Here is a 17204-nt window from a genome sequence, read left to right as displayed (position 1 = left end):
CTGCCTTCCCAATGACAACTATTTTGAAAATCCAAACATATATTTTATGGAAAAGAGATGTTTCTGGACGATGCACCATGCTGCCTTGTTGACAACATAACGGAGCAGCTCAGATTACTGTTCCATTTCAAAAGGGTGCTCCTCCAATACCCCTTTTGCCTGGTCATGTCACAGGCCATTGGCCGGTGCCCCGCGGCTCAGAATAATTGAATCTACCCATTTCTATGGAAGTGCAGTGACATTATCCACTCAGAAAGGAGAAAAAGATGGAGGAAGGGGAATGAAGAAGTGGATTCTGAATCTCATAGAGGTAAAATCAAGGAGAATTGGAATATTGTCCAAAAGAATGGAAAACGGAGCAAACTATACTACAGTGATGAGAATGTCACTTCGTATCTTGTAGGAGTACGGTTTATAAATTAGAAGCAGATCATCGAATTACCAATCTTGAGGAATCCATTTGAGATATCCAGACTGGTGGAGAGAGTGCTGGGTAAAGTGAAGGCTGTGAGGATCAGGAGACTCGGGTTGGTTTAGATTTTTTGTGCTTCTGAGGATCAGAAGAAACGTGTGTTGCGTCTCACCCGATTTGATAAGTTTGAAGTGTGTGTGTGTGTGTGTCTCTTAGGAACAGGGCACCCCTCAAGGGGGTTATGTCTGGAGTCTCATGGGAAGTAGATGTTGAAGAGATGAAAAATATTCCTGGAGTGATTGATGTACTTCGGATTAATTGTGTGGTGAATTAAGAAAAAGTGAAGAGTCTATCTGTTCTTTTGTTTTTTGATATGGAGTCTCTCCCTACTCAAGTGCAGTTAGGGTATATTAACTACGGAGTTAGAGCATTTATCCCAAGACCAATGATCATTGTAAAGATTTTGGTCATGTTTTAAGTGTTTGCAGAAGGGAGAAACCGAGATGTCCAAGTTGTGGAAAATATCATATTATATGTTATAAAAGTGATGAAAATGTGACATGTTGCAATTGTGGTTGGAACCATGAAGCCACGTCTTTCAAATGCCCCACAAGGGTGAAAGAAAATGAGGTGTGAATGGAGTCCATGGTGGTAGATAGGCCTTCACTGCAGGCTGCAGGGGTTGCCTTTCACTTGCAGGATCCTGACATTTAAAAGGTTAAGAAGGGGGACTTTGTGGCCTTTATAGCTATGGTGATAAATGGCACTGCCAAGGTGGAGAGAAGGTTCAGGAAGATAGAAATCATTGTGGAAGCGGCAGAGCGGTTCCTGGGGCTGAAAGATTTCCGAAGAAGGAGTTACATGGAATATTTTCACAAGCCGTACCACCCTCTCAGGCCCTAGAGCCTGAGAAGGGAGATATGGAGAATTGAAAGAAGGAAGAAGTGGGAGTTTTGTTTTGCTTTATCATTGTACTATTTTTATTTGGGTGGATTAAGTTAGTTTCCCTATAACATATGGCTTTTCTTTTGACCTTGTTTTGGCTTCAACCCGTCCAGTTGGTGGCGGCAACACACCTTTTGGGGTTGTAGTCCGCCATAAAACCCACAGAAGAAGAAGACGAATAGGCGGATCAAAAAATAAATCATCCAATCGCTTTCGTCCTTTGCTGGCGGTTCATTTTAAATGTGTGTAAAGCACAGGCGTAACCAGCTGTAGCCACCTTTTGCAATCTAAGATTTCAGAAAAGAAACGGTAAATATATTTTGTATAATTACAGAAACTGTAAGTTGTCTTTAGCTAGCTAAGTTTGAGTTGTACGTTACATAATGTATGTAACGTTAGCTACCACTAACGTTACAAGCTCACAAACTCGACCGGTCCCTTTCATTAGGCTAGCTAACGTTAGCTATACAATAACTGTGTTGCTGCCAAATTAACGTTAGCATTTTAACGAGTGGCGTTTCACTATTACTAAAATAACAAAAATGCAAACCAAGAAAGTTAGCTAGCTAGTGTGTCATGAACAGCAGATTGCTGGCTAGTTAAATCACCAAATGTGTCGTTGATAAAATCTAAGTTGGCCTAAAGTCTGTCGATGTGCCCTTTAGCAAGGCACTTAAACCTAATTTATCCTGTCAATGGCTATGGATATGAGCGTCTGCTAAATGACTGAACTGTAAGTGTTACTTCAGCCACATACTGTCTGTTAGCTAGCTTCGGTTACTATTACCAAGTGTAAGTGCCTAAGTGTTTTTGTTTTGCATTCTAGTCGTAAATGAATATACGTTAGTTAGCTGGCGTTAGTAATGTAGAATGAACACTGACAAATTCAGTACAATACGTTCAATAAAACTTTAGTGAAGTGCGTATGTACGGTGTCATGTTGTAATCTATATTGTAGGCTACTTTTTATATATTAACAATTTTAAAGTAACTAGCTAGTGAACGTACCCTTTCTTTCAAAGTTGTGGTTATGGCAGAACGGGAGCTTTGTAAAGAGAACATCCAGCCATTGAGAGAGGGATTGGCTGTGACTGGTCTGCACCTCAGCCACCAAGAGGGGTCCAGCCATGCAGCTATCCAGCAACAGAGACAGTATGTCGACAACGTTGTCTTCACAATGTTACTAGCTAGCTATATTCAACCATTTTAGGTTTGATGATAAGAATCACTGTCCGGGCTATTCTGTTTTGGTTTTGTGTAGAGATATATGTTCTAGAATTTGGTATTGTGTGGATTTGGTGCGTTTCTACATGAGGCATATCTTTAAAAGTTCACAAGGCTCAGTCTATAAAATTTAAAGCTCCGTGTTGTGCCCCACAGAGCGTTTGAATTGGAACTCCGTATGTACACTGGAGATGATCCACTTGATATCTGGGATAGGTGAGATGTGCAGCAGTATATGCAATTCACCTCACTCAATATCACCACACACACACAGTTAGACATACACTTCCCCATGCTCCCTAACTTCACCTGCCATGATGGTATTTCTGTGTTTTTGTGTGATCTGTTTTTAACTTTTGTATAAAGCATTTAATTTTTTTTATTTTTTTATCTTGTTAAACCTGCTTCCAATCCTAAATGTCCCTCGGGACAATAGTTTGACCACAGACACACACACTCTGGGACCATACACAACTTTGGCTTCTGTGTTGTGCAGGTACCTAAAATGGACACTCAAGACCTACCCCCAGGGTAGTAAGGAGAGCAGTCTTACGGTCATGCTGGAGAGGGCTGTGCAGCTCTTTGCTCATGACAAGAAATACTACGATGACCCCCGTTACATCAACCTCTGGATCAATTTGGTGAGTTGCTAGTCCAGGTCGTTAGTGCGTGATCCTCCACTACCGCCCTGTATTGAACGACGTTGAACTCCATAGACAAACTCTGCCAACGCCCTGGACCAGAGCTAGTGAGCGGCAACATGACATGGATTGCCAAAAGATTAAGGAATACCGACAGCCTTGTGTGCCTCGCTTCTATGATCACACTCTGGTGGTCAATGAGAATATCTACATTTTATGCGTGATCTTGTTCATATCCAATTTGTTTATTGCGCTAAGCAAGAGCTAAGGCAGTTTATTGCCCACTCATACAATATCGCATTTGCAAACACATGCTTTACTAAGTATAGCCTGGAATATTGTAATCCAAATGAAATATTGCTCAGTTTCACTGTTTCCCTTCATTGACAATAGTGAAATGGAGCGATATTCGCTGTATTCCCCAAGCTAATACTAGGTGTAAAAATGTATATTTACAGCCATATTTAAATGCTCGTAACATTTTCAAACAAATTGAGAATGTGTTGGAACATACATTTTCCAATCATTCTGAAAATAATCCCTATTTATTTTGTTCTGTTCGTGTTCCGACCGGAAGAATAAAGTTCTGAACCAGTTAGAACCCCAAAAAGTATCAGTTCAAAGTTACTTTTTTTTTTTTTTTTAATTACCTAGTGAAATCAATCGTTTTTACATTTGGCTATTTAATTATTTAATTTACTCCACTTATTAGCATGGATAGAGCAGCTGGCTATGGAATGGGTAAGCTAGTTTGATGGACAGATACTGTAAGTGCAAGCGATAGATGCAACGGACAGTTCGCGGGTGAGGAGAGAGGGTGGACATGGAGGGAGCTTGGCTTAAAATACAGAACATCATGATGTGGATTGGAATGTGTTTAGGCTATTACTAGCATCATCATTTCACTGAATTATAGACTAGACATTAGGAATATTTTTGGAACAAAAAACAACATTAACCGGTTCTCAAGATTTGAAAAGAACGTTTGTTTCATTTCCTCAATGTTATTTTTTGGGTTCTGTTCCAACCCCTGCCGTTCAATATACTGTACATTACTAGTGGGTAAAGCACAGACATTGACTTGCATGCTATCACTACCCACCTGTTTGCATCAATACAGAACTCTGAACAATTGACCCATCTTGGGTTGTGTTGTAGGCCCAGAACAGCATGGAGCCCCTGGAAATGTTCAGCTACATGCAGGCCAACGGCATCGGACTCACTCGAGCTGACCTTTACATTACCTGGGCGGAGGAGTTCGAGAAGCACGGCAACTTCCAGAAGGCAGACGCCATCTTCCAAGAGGGACTTAAGTGCAGAGCCCAGCCCATGGATAAACTTCAGCAATATCACAAGTGTGTGCTCCTTGTCTCTGTCCATTCCTTGTTAGCTGTCCAATGTCTGCCTCTGTCTACGTCATATACGGAAGGGAGTAGGCTGTAAACAACATGCCACATCATTCATTACAAATAAGCCATAGTATTTAGATTTTCATTTGTACTGAACAGTATGTACTATTAGTTCATTACTTTATAGTGATTTAATGAGTATTCAGGCACAGCCCTTGTCCTTGCATATCTGTGGTTTGGTGATTATTATTTTTTTCCTTTTAGTGGTTTCCAGGCCAGGGTGGCCCATCAGGCTATGTCTGCAGCTGAGGAGGAAACAGAACCAGCAAGAACCAGTATGGTAGACTTGAGACCACGGGGGAGGAAGAAGGCTGTTGCACCAGTCAATCGAACAGAGGCTGCAGGTTAGCCCTTTGTGGTCGTTACTAGGGGTTTTGCTGCAAAGTTGCTCCTCTACCAATGGGTGGGTAGATGGGGCTTTCTCAGCCAATCGGCGCTGTTCTGAATTCAATACCGTCTTAGAGGAAAGTGGCTCCAGAGTCGATCTTGGTTGATGTTTAGAAAATGTTCTAAAATGCAGTATTTTCTGATGGAATTCTGTACTTTGACGCAAGAAAATCCCACTGAGTCTTTGGTTAAAAGTAAAGTAGGGATGAAGAGGTTGAACTGTTTTGCTGTCTTTGGTAGGACACTCTCGAAGGCTGAACTTGCAGTTGCCCAGACGGTCTGCTCGCCACATCCAGAAAAACCCGATCCCGGGGTTTAACGAGAACCAGGCGGATTCCCTTGAAGCTGCAGAACTGAAGCTGGAACCCTGGATGGCACCACCCAGCAGCAGGGCCAAAGACAACGAAGTCGTACCTGAGCAAGTGGTCCACATCAAGGTTTGACCGCAGATGCCCATCTCCACAGATAACTTGACCTGTCATTTTCATTGCATCAATGTGCACTGTTTCTAATCTGAGACTGTCGAGATAGCTTGCCGGTAGTGAATTGAGTTGGTAGACTTGAGTTTGTTTTAATATGGAACTAATACCATTTTCTGTGAAACCTTTTTGTATTTGGCTGTTTATAACTGTTATTATTAAGCCATTTTAAGGGGGTGTTCTTTGTCATGGCAGATTCCCCAGAAGTCGTGGTGTTCTGCCTCCAGTGTTACGGTCCCTGCCAGCAGGCTCAACTTCCAGCCTTTCGTGGATGGGGGTGACCAGACCCCTTCTGTGTGAGTAGTGGATGGGGGTGACCAGACCCCTTCTGTGTGAGTAGTGGATGGGGGTGACCAGACCCCTTCTGTGTGAGTAGTGGATGGGGGTGTCCAGACCCCTTCTGTGTGAGTAGTGGATGGGGGTGACCAGACCCCTTCTGTGTGAGTAGTGGATGGGGGTGACCAGACCCCTTCTGTGTGAGTAGTGGATGGGGGTGACCAGACCCCTTCTGTGTGAGTAGTGGATGGGGGTGACCAGACCCCTTCTGTGTGAGTAGTGGATGGGGGTGACCAGACCCCTTCTGTGTGTGTAGTGGATGGGGGGTGACCAGACATATTCTGTGTGTGTAGTGGAGGGGGGTGTCAAGACCCCTTCTGTGTGAGTAGTGGAGGGGGGTGTCCAGACCCCTTCTGTGTGAGTAGTGGATGGGGGATGTCCAGACCCCTTCTGTGTGAGTAGTGGATGGGGGATGTCCAGACCCCTTCTGTGTGAGTAGTGGATGGGGGATGTCCAGACCCCTTCTGTGTGAGTAGTGGATGGGGATGTCCAGACCCCTTCTGTGTGAGTAGTGGATGGGGATGTCCAGACCCCTTCTGTGTGAGTAGTGGAGGGGGGTGACCAGACCCCTTCTGTGTGAGTAGTGGAGGGGGGTGACCAGACCCCTTCTGTGTGAGTAGTGGAGGACCAAAAAAAGCAGATAGTTTAAAAATGTGTTTTTAAATAAATGTTTGTAATAATAACAATTACAACAATACTCAATAAACACTTATTTTAACGTAATATAATACATAAATAAAATCAATTTAGTTTTATAAATAATGAAACGTTTTCAATTTGGTTTAAATAATGCAAAAACGGTGTTGAAGGTGAAAGTGCAATATGTGCCATGTTAAAAAAAAAAAGCTACCGTTTAAGTTCCTTGTCATTGAACATGTCTTCAATATTCCCAGTTAAGAAGTTTTAGGTTATTATAGGACTCTCTATACCATTTGTATTTCATATACCTTTGACTATTGGATGTTCTTATAGGCACTATAGTATTGCCAGCCGAATCTCAGGAGTTGATGGGCTTGAAGTAATAAACAGCTTATATAATAAAATTAATAAAATGCTTCAAGCATTGCAAAAATATGCTGGCAAACGGAGGAAAGTGTGGTTTGAATGAATGCTTACGAGTCTGCTGCTGCCTACCACCGCTCAGTCAGACTGCTCTATCAAATATGAAATCATAGACTTAATTATAATAAACACAGAAATACGAGCCTTCGGTCATTAATATGATCAAGTCCGGAAACTATAATTTCGAAAACAAAACGCTTGTTTTAGTGAAATACGGAACAGTTCTGTGTTTTATCGAACCGGTGGCAACCCTAAGTATAAATATTCCTGTTACATTGCACAACCTTCAATGTTATGTCCTAATTATGTAATATTCTGGCGAATTAATTACGGTCTTTGTTAGGAAGAAATGGTCTTCGCGCAGTTCGCAACGAGCCAAGCGACCCAAACTGCTTAATATACCCTGACTCTGCTTACACTGAATGCAAGAGAAGTGACAACTTCAGGCATGCATTGATTATATGCAACGCAGGACAAGCTAGTTAACTACACATGGTTGATATTACTAGTTTAACTAGTGATTATGTTAAGATAAGTTTAATGCTAGCTAGCAACTTACCATGGCTCCTTGCTGCCTGCACTCGCGTAACAGGTGGTCAGCCTGCCACACAGTCTCCTCGTGGATTGCAATATAATCGGCGTCCAAAAATTTCGATTACCGATTATGAGAACTTGAAATCGGCCCTAATTCGTCAGCCATTCTGATTAATCGGTTGACCTCTAGACCAGACCCCTTCTGTGTGAGTAATGGAGGAGGACTAAAGTTATCTCAAGCAGCTGATCTAGGGCCAGTTTAGAGTAAGTCCCCTCATGGTTAAAGATGGACTCTGCCAACTAATTTCGTTGTTACAAATGTCTCAAGTGTAAAGAGTAAGATTCATAAATGCATATAAAGACCACTCGCATGAATTTTCTACCTGTTCAGAATTAATGTTGGTGCATATTCTGGTCAAAAATGTGTTTTAGTAAAAGGAGTAAATTACAACAAGTTGATGATGCATAAACTCTCAATGATCAGGTTACGCTCTTAGAAACCATGGAAACTCTTGTTTGTAGTAGCTAACTAACCAAGTAGGCTAGCTAATGTTTTATCTCTGACTAAATGCTGCAAAAATAATCTCCTCCCCTTTCTCCACGGCTACAGGTCTGCGTGTAAGGTTGACCCGGCAGTGAACACGGTCCTCTCTGATCGCCCGCCCCCCTCCAAAGAGGAGTCTGCGCTGGAGGAGGGAGGAGGCGGGGTGAATGAACAGAGCATGTACCTCAAAGAGCTGCTGCTGAATGGCCCTGTGGAGCTGAGCATCGAAGAGCTGCGCGCCGAACACTACTTTGCACGCAAGCGGCAAGAAATCGAAGGTTACCATTGGACAGTAACTGTCACATTATACCTGGGATGTTCCAGGACATATTTCCTGTTTTCACATGCATCCAAAGTATAGAGATACAACCGATATTGTTTTGGACAAAATAATTGGGTAAAGCTGTGTGTGTGTATCCCATGTTCATGCAAATTGTCGGGGAATAACATGGGCTACTCTGCTTTCGACTGCTGTTTCACACCGTCACCCGGGGCCTCCCTTTTTGTCTTTTTCACAGATTTTTCTCAATTCATATTGGCATATTCAAGGTCAACCACCCATGCCCCTTTATTCATTGTTTATTCCCTCCCTTTCCTTTGGATAGAGACGATTCAACAGCAGAGCCAAGCCAAGGAGAGGCTGAGGCAACAGATAGATGAGACGCAACGACTGCTTCAGTTGCAGCAATCACAGCAACGACCACAACAGGCAAGTGGCAAAGACTCTTAATCCACGGTTGTGTTCATTAGGGCACACCGTAGCGACACATTTTGTAACAGAAAAGGTTTCTTATTGGACAAATTCAGCTATTATCTACCCCTTTCGGTGCATTTTGTGCCTACTGAACACTACCCTGGTTTGAGATATCCGAGCTTGCATTGCAAATGTCCAATGTGTTTTGCAATTGTGATTTGCCGTCCCTTTTTCTTTTCAGTTGGTCTGTTTAGGAAACCCAGCTAGAAAGTGTTTTGACAAACTGCAGAGGTCATTGACGTCGACTGTGAAAGCAACTTGTTTGGGATAACCATATTAACTATCTGCTACTAGACTATCTGGGTCGTGTTCAGTAGAGCGCACCGTAGCCAGTATTTCCCCTGTATGCATCAGGCATTTTTTTTTATTTGTGTAGATGTATGCCCCAGGAATACCCAACACCACTCTGCCACTGCTTCTGAAAAATATCCTAGGGGTTGCAACAGGAAAATTAGTTTCTTATTGGACAAGTTAGTTTCTAAACATTTTTCTCCTTACTGAACACAACCCTGCTGTCTAAAAGTGTTTTCATGCAAAATTAACAATTTTCCTGACTTTTTGCTCCTAGGTCACTGGGACTGAGTACATGCAAATAACAGAGTGTAGGTCTGGATCTGCCCTACCTACCAGCCAACAGAATGCAATGGCCTTCCAGATCTTTGATGAAGGATCCCAGTCTGGTGCCGCACATGGGTCTGGGTAAGCCATTGAGACTCCTGTCATATGTCACTGCATTAATAAACATTATAAACTGGGTGGTTCGAGCCCTGAATGCTGATTGGCTGACAGCCGTGGTATATCAGACCATATACCACAGGTATGACAAAACATTTATTTTTACTGGTCTAATTACGTTGGTAACCAGTTTATAATAGCAATAAGGCACCTCTAGGGTTAGTTAATAATATATATGGCCAGTATACCACGGCTAAGGGCTGTGTCCAGGCACTCCGCGTTGCGCCGTGGTATATTGGCTGTATGCCACACCTCAGGCCTGATTACTTAAGTCTGGTTTACATTGTCATGGACAGTCAAACAAGTCATACTTTGACATGCATGAATTAGGCTCTGACAATGAAATATCTCCCCCCATTTTACTTTACAGAAACTCTATTCCCCGTGAAAAGGACATGTGTACAGGTTTGTGTTCATTACAGTATGCATCTGTGCTATACATGCAACATGTACAAAAATATAGGTATTTGATAGTCAATTATCAACTTTGACCTGTACTTGGCCTTTATCTGACTTGATTGCTATTTTAGATGATGTTTTCCTACCTGCTGGAGACAGAGGTCTTTGCTTTAAGACTCCATACCCGTTTCCAGGTAATTCAGAATGTACACAAGTCTTCTAAATACCAACCTGCTTCAAAACTGTATTAAGGAAGTTTTGTAACATGGGTTAAAACATGTTATTTTAACACAGTATTATTTGGATAACTAATAATTATGTGGGAACAATGACACTAATCAAAGTGTTTCAGAGGTTCAAAGGTGATCGTGTTTTTGTTTTTGTTGACAGCTGGCACTATCCCCCACTCTGAACGGACTCTATCTAAGGTTTGGACAGTTTTTGGAACAGAATTTTTTTATTTTGTGCTACGAAGTGACCTCTCTAATCTAGTACAGCTCAGGCAAGACCATCAATGATCCGCTGCCTTTGAATGTATAGCCTGTTTCCAGATCTGTTTGTGTGGTCTTGCTAACTCAGACCTGAGCTCAGTCTAGTGTACGTATGTTTTCTGTTGGAAATTCCTGGTTGCACAAAAAAATCATATCAATAGGTAGATTGATTGACTTGTACCTTCCAGAACTTCCCAGAGAGAACAGAGTCCCTGAACGAGGAGGTGGTCAGCGGCCACAAGAACAAGACTCTGTGCTCCAGCCCAGAGGACACGCAGGACTTTGTGAAGGCTGCCAAGATGGCCTCCTCTCCTTATCACGCCATGGGACAGAGGGTGGTCTTGCCCAATGCTGGCATTCTGACCAAGGAGCCCGGCATTACCCCTCAACTTGACGCTGACTCAGACGGAAGGAAGAAGCTCAGGTATAGTTTGACCACCCAATGTCTTGACCTGACGGACAAGGGTCCACGAGCCTTATTGAGAGTTTGATGGCAGCGAGCTCTGTCGCTTGTCCCCTTTCCCTCCCGGAGTCATTCCCAGAGTCATTCTAAACCGTCTCTGCCAGTGCAAGTCATGATGATAAGCCGGGGCTGTGTTCATTGATGCGGGCACACCGTTGTAAAATGTTTTGTGACGGTATCTGAAAATGACCCGTTTTTTTTATTGGACAAGTTCAGGTAGTACCTCCCCTCTTTACACCTTTTCTTCAGTTTCATGCCTAATGAACACAACCCCGCTCAAATGGAAAATAAAGGGAAAAGTCATAACGTGCAGCTCTAATGAGCTACCAACATTCTAAAACCCATTGTATTGCTTTCACCAATTATGTCAGAACAGTAATTACTTCAAGATAATATCTATTTGAACAGGGCACTTGTGACCATCTCCTTGATGTTTGCTCTGCAGCCCCATCGAAGAAGCCAGTCTGGAGGCTTGGGGCTCCATGGCTTCAGGCCCCACCTCCGCCTCCTCTGTGTGCACAAACTCTGGAGGCAAGGCCGTCCACCAGCTCGGCAGGCTGGAGGAGAGCCACGCAGAACCCCACCCCGAAGCCATGGACCAGAATTCACCATGCAGTGAGTATCTGGATGGTAGAGCATGGCGGTTTCAACTCCAGGGTTGTGGGTTTGATTCCCATGGGGGACCAAGACAGAGAAGGGGGGGGGGGTCTGTGAAATGTATGCACTACTGTAAGTCGCTCTGCATAAGAGCCTGCTAAATGACGTAAATGTTAAAAAATAATTAAAAAAAACTTTGCCAGTGCTGAATTACACACAATCCTACTTCCAGTATAAATTCTTGCCTGCCTTTTCTTTGGCTGTCCAAGAAAGCTGTATTTCACCTCAATCAATGTAAAAATCATGGAATTGTGTGGCACATGGCAGTTTAGTGGACAAAACAATAAGCATTTTATTAAAATACCTTTTCATTGATTGTTTGTAATCTTATGTTACAGTAGAAGCATTGGTCCATAGTAGGTAACTTAACTCCATGTGGTCCATAAGAAACTATTAGTTATGAATTCATGTGCTCAATTGCACACTGACATTTCATTTCACCTATTTAACACTGCTGAATCTGACTATTTGGGGCTTCAACCCAGTGCCCATTCACTTTGGATTCTATTCATTTTGTATGACTAGTATATTTAAGACTCCTGGCTTCACTAGGCGCTGTAAGGAATAAGGAAAGTCTATTTGATGTTGGAATGCCTTGTTCTTCCTTCCTGGTATTGCAGTACAACCTGTGATTGAGGACCCTTGCAGTGTGAGGGTGAGACAACGGTTGCTGGATCAAGTGGACCTGAGCTCCTTTCTAAACTTCTACTCAGAGGATGGTCCCCTTCCCATGGCTGAGGAAGATGATGTGCTGATTCTAGGTAGTTCAACTAATAAAAGGCTGGACGGTTGGTTTAAATGACGGATTATAATTCTACACCGCTTTTTCATCTTTTTTTCTTCTTTGTACCATCTTGCTTAAAGGGAACGACACCTTTGCTACCTATTCCAAGATGGACTATGAGAACTTTTCCATCTATGCAGGCCAAGGTGGGGGTGACGTTGCCATTAAGGTAAGGCAGTGAATGACTGAACTCAAAGTAGATTTAAATATCTGTCCTTCATGTGAGTTGATGAGTTGAATAATTTCCTACATGCACGCTCCACCTCAAACTGTTTGTATGTAGACTCCACCTCTATCGCTCTAGAATTGCAGATTAAGCAAAATTGCACTGCTGGTTCGTTCGGAACGTTGGCTTTATTATAACGGCAAAGTTTAGTTTTTCCCCGCCACTTGTTTTGCTATAAAGCTGAGGGATGTAGCTGGAGAAATCAAGTCCATATATGGTTCTATGGATGCAATGACTGACAGTCCATGAGATCAACATGATGGTTTTGACATTTACTTTACAAGGTGTTCTCCAGTGAGTTGAGATCTAACACGTCACTCTTGCCTTGTGCAGCTGGAGCGCACCGCGGTGCCGTGGGACTTCTACATCGGCTCACAACTGAGGGAGCGACTAGCCCGGGACTCCCAGGCACCTGTCCACGACGCGGGGCGCTGCTTCCTGTTCCAGGATGGCTGCGTCACGGTCCACAAGGCCCCCCAGCAGAGCACACTGCGTGTGGGTAGTTCCACCCCTGTCCTCCTTGCATTATTGTACCCTTATAGAATCTGCTTTTTATTTTTTGCCTTTTATTTAACTAGGCAAGTCAGTTAAGAACAAATTCTTATTTTCATTGACGGACTAGGAACAGTGGGTTAACTGCCTTGTTCAGGGGCAGAATGACAGGTTTTTACCTTGTCAGCTCGGGGATTCGATCTTGCAACCTTTCCCCACCCATAAAATAACAATAGCTCGGTGTATAAACCATTTGCAAGATGTCATTTTATAGTCGACCTTGGGTTGTGTTCAGTAGGCATCAAACGGAAGTAAGGGATCTGAAACGAGGAGGTTCTATTTGAACTTGTCCAATAAGAACCGCTAGTTGTTGAGTGTTCTTTTTGCAAAAAAAACATAGTTATGATGTGAAGAACAGCATTCTGATAAGAAAGAACCATTAAGGTCTGTGGTTCCTCTCCTTCTGGCATACACAGGAGGTGGCTGAGGAGTCCTTTGAGGAAATCGTGGCCTCCCTGGCCATGCAGACTGTGGAGCTGGTGAGACTCATGCACTCCTGCCACCTGATCCACGGAGCTCTCAGTCCAGACACACTGGTCATGAATCGGTATGCACACAGACACGGCCAGCCACGCATGCATATGAGTTGCTGAACGCAGACTTGCATGCGTAGTTCAGACTCCTGACATACAAGCATATTACTTAGACTCACTGTAGTCCTTGCATGCTTGCATTCACTCGCTGTGGGAGATGAACAGTAGGGCCGTTTCCCTACATGTGGATTTGGTCTTTAAATCCAGTCATATAATCTACTAGTCAAGTCTTCTTCTTTTTCTCTGCTCCCCCCTCAGTCCTTATGATCAACCAATGGATGAGATTGGTGCTGCCGTTGCGCTGGACTTCTCCTGCTGCGTAGACCTGGAGCTTCAGCCAGAGGTGACGGCAGCACACAGCCTCCCAGCAGCCCAGAACTTCATCACACAGGGCCTACTAGACCCCTCTGCCAGCCCCTATCAGGTACGGTACACCTCTACAGCCTCTTGTTGGCATCGTCACATCGCTACATGCTTTCCAGAGGAAAGTTGAAAGACTTCAAGAATAAAGTCAGTTTCACTATTTTTAATTGATATGCACGCCCCAAAAACCCCTGGCCTGCCCCATCAGCATCTTTATACTTTATTTACATTATGTAGGATGTATGTTCCCTTATGTAAGCTGCACTGCAATTATTTTTTCTTTTCATGTAAAATGTTCCAATGTGGCACGTATATTTAAAAATACCCATTCTAAAAATCTACCCGATACCTCCATTTACAATTGAGAGAGTTGCTCTCCCCTAGTTCAGTAGCTGTCGCTCTCCCTGATTACAGGTGGATCTCCTGGGCATTGCAGAGACTGTCCACACTCTGCTGAAGAAGAGAACCATGCGCCTGGTTAAGGAAGACTCTGTGTGGACACTGGAGGAATATCAGGAAGCACATCCAAGGTATAGTACGGTTTCCTCTTGTCATGTCCTGCCGCTGGGTCCTCACCAGTTGCCACAGTCAGAAGGCCTGTCCTACTCGACCAATCGGATGAGGGGGTGTGATGAGGTGTACCCCGGCATACGGTTTGTGGGGAACGACCAATCAGATGAGGGAGTATGTGTATGCAGGAGAGACTTGCGTTGCTTGAATCTAGTGTTCATCGATGATGAGCTTATTTATTATCTAATAAACCAACCGTTTTAAATGCAGAGTCCTAATTGATGTCTTATTCAAACTCTCCTAGCGAGCTTGTTTTCCCTTACTACTTGTGTTAAACCAAAATAGGTTTAATATCTGCATTGTTTTTAAAATGGAATGTTGACAAATTGACACCTTGATTTTGTAAAATGTAGTTTCACATATTTCATTTTTTTTTTTTTATATATATATATATATGACAACTTCAACCTTTTTTGCTTTGTGAGGTGTTAAAAGTTCACTTAGCCATTTATGTTAATGAAATCTGAAAAGTACCAGTGGCCTGGCTTTGGCCCCAAGTGAGAGATGGGTGCCGGCCCGCATAGATGGAAACTAAGTCTGAGCCTTTTGGGTAAAACACTGGGGTGAATCCTGTCTGGAAATGTTCTATTAGCCCATCCACCCCCTTCTTAGGAGGACAAATGTAACTTTGTTTTACATTTTTAGTTTTTTACTGATATTTTGTTACATTTATTCCTGCACTTTACATACGTTACTTTTAATACACAGTATTATGTTTTGATATACACATTATATATCAAACTTGAACTCGAGATGCTATTTCGAAAGTGAGGCATTTCCCTCCAACCGGAATATGCCTCATCACACACCCTCATCTGATTGGTCCAGTAGGCGGGCCTTCTGACTGTGCCTGTGGTAACTAGTGATGACCCTGCCTGATAAGTGGTCATGGAGAGAACATGATGAGGTTAGGAAGCCATTTAGGTATGTTGGAACACAACTGACTCCTGTCTTCCAATCCTCTTGTTTTTCACCATATTATCAAACACATTTGTCACATGCGCCGAATACAACCGGTATAGACTTCACTGTGAAAGGCCTACTTATGAGCCCTTTCCCAACAATGCAGAGTTTAGTTTTTTTTTTTTTTTACAGATTTACCATTTATTTTTTGGCAACACAATAAAATGACAGAGGCAATATACAAGGAGTATGTGCAGGGATATGAGGTAGAGGTAATATCTACACTTAGGTAGGAGTAAAGGTGAATAGGCAATCGGGATAGATAATACCCTGTGTATGTAAATAGTCGGGTTGGCCACTTGATGAACTGTTCAGCAGTCTTATGGCTTGGGGGCAGAAGCTGTTCAGCAGTCTGATGGAAGAAGCTGTTCAGCAGTCTGATGGCTTGGGGGCAGAAGCTGTTCAGCAGTCTGATGGCTTGGGGGCAGAAGCTGTTCAGCAGTCTTTTGGTTCCAGACTTGGTGCTCCTGTACTAGAGGTTGACCAATTTTGTGATTTTTTTATTTTTTTTATTATTTTTTTAAATTTTATTTTATTTATTTTTTCGAACGCCGATACCGATTTAATCGGCCCAGTTTTTTGTTGTTGTTTTTTATGACAATTACAACAATACTGGACAAGCACTTTTATTTTAATTTACAAAATAGATTTTATGTATATTCTCAAATAAAAAATGAAACAAAAAATTTCACAAATAAAAAATGAAACCAATTTGGTTTAAATAATGCAAAAACAGTGTTGAAGAAAGTAAAAGTGCCATGTTAAAAAAAAGCTACCGGTTAAGTTCCTTGCTCAGAACATATGAAAGCTGGTGGTTCAATATTCCCAGTTAAGTTTTAGGTTGTAGTTATTATAGGACTTATGACGCGTCGACTATTTCTCTCTATACCATTTGTATTTCATATACCTTTGACTATTGTATGTTCTAATAGTCACTTTAGTATTGCCAGCCGAATCTCAGGAGTTGATAGGCTTGAAGTCATAAACAGAGATGTGAAACAAGCATTGCTTAGAGCTGCTGGCAAAAGCAGTAAAGTTTGAATGAATGCTTATGAGCCTGCTGCTGCTTAAGTCAGACTGCTCTATCAAATATGAAATCATAGACTTAATTATAATAAACACAGAAATACGAGCCTTAGGTCATTAATATGGTCAAATCCAGAAACGATCATTTCGAAAACAAAACATTTATTCTTTCAGTGAGATACGGAACCGTTCAGTATTTTATCGAACGGGTGGCAACCCTAAGTCTAAATATTCCTGTTACGTTGCACAACCTTCAATGTTATGTCATAATTATGTAAAATTCTAGTCAATTAGTTCGCAACGAGCCAGGTGGCCCAAACTGTTGCATATACCCTGACTCTTCGTGCAATGAACGCAGGAGAAGTGACAATTTCCCTAGTTAATATTGCCTGCTAACATTAATTTCTTAACTAAATATGCAGGTTTTAAGGCATTGATGTTCATGGTTAGGTACATTCGTGCAACGGTTGTGCTTTTTGTGTTGCAAATGCGCTTTTGTTAATTAAATCATCCCCGTTTGGCGAAGTAGGCTGTGATTCGATAAATTAACAGGCACTGCATTGATTATATGCAACGTAGGACAAGCTAGGTAACCTAGTATCATCAACCATGTGTAGTTAACTAGTGATTATGTTAAGATGTATTGTTTTTTTATAAGTTTAATGCTAGCTAGCAACTTACCTTGGCTCCTTGATGCACTCGCGTAACAGGTGGT

At 42.4% G+C, this 17204-nt stretch overlaps 1 protein-coding gene across 1 annotated transcript; it reads left to right on the top strand.

Annotated features, from left to right (window-relative positions):
* The first annotated feature begins 3870 nt into the window (after positions 1–3870).
* Positions 3871–4746, top strand: bub1b (Mitotic checkpoint serine/threonine-protein kinase BUB1 beta). Its single transcript, NM_001141511.1, is given in 1 exon segment — positions 3871–4746. A coding segment is annotated over 1 exon segment (273 nt). The 5' UTR covers positions 3871–4392; the 3' UTR covers positions 4666–4746.
* Positions 4747–17204: the final 12458 nt, after the last annotated feature.

The sequence above is a fragment of the Salmo salar genome, chromosome ssa15, assembly GCF_905237065.1.
Source record: "Salmo salar chromosome ssa15, Ssal_v3.1, whole genome shotgun sequence".
Lineage (NCBI taxonomy): Eukaryota > Metazoa > Chordata > Actinopteri > Salmoniformes > Salmonidae > Salmo > Salmo salar.
This window is presented reverse-complemented; position numbering and strand designations above follow the sequence as displayed.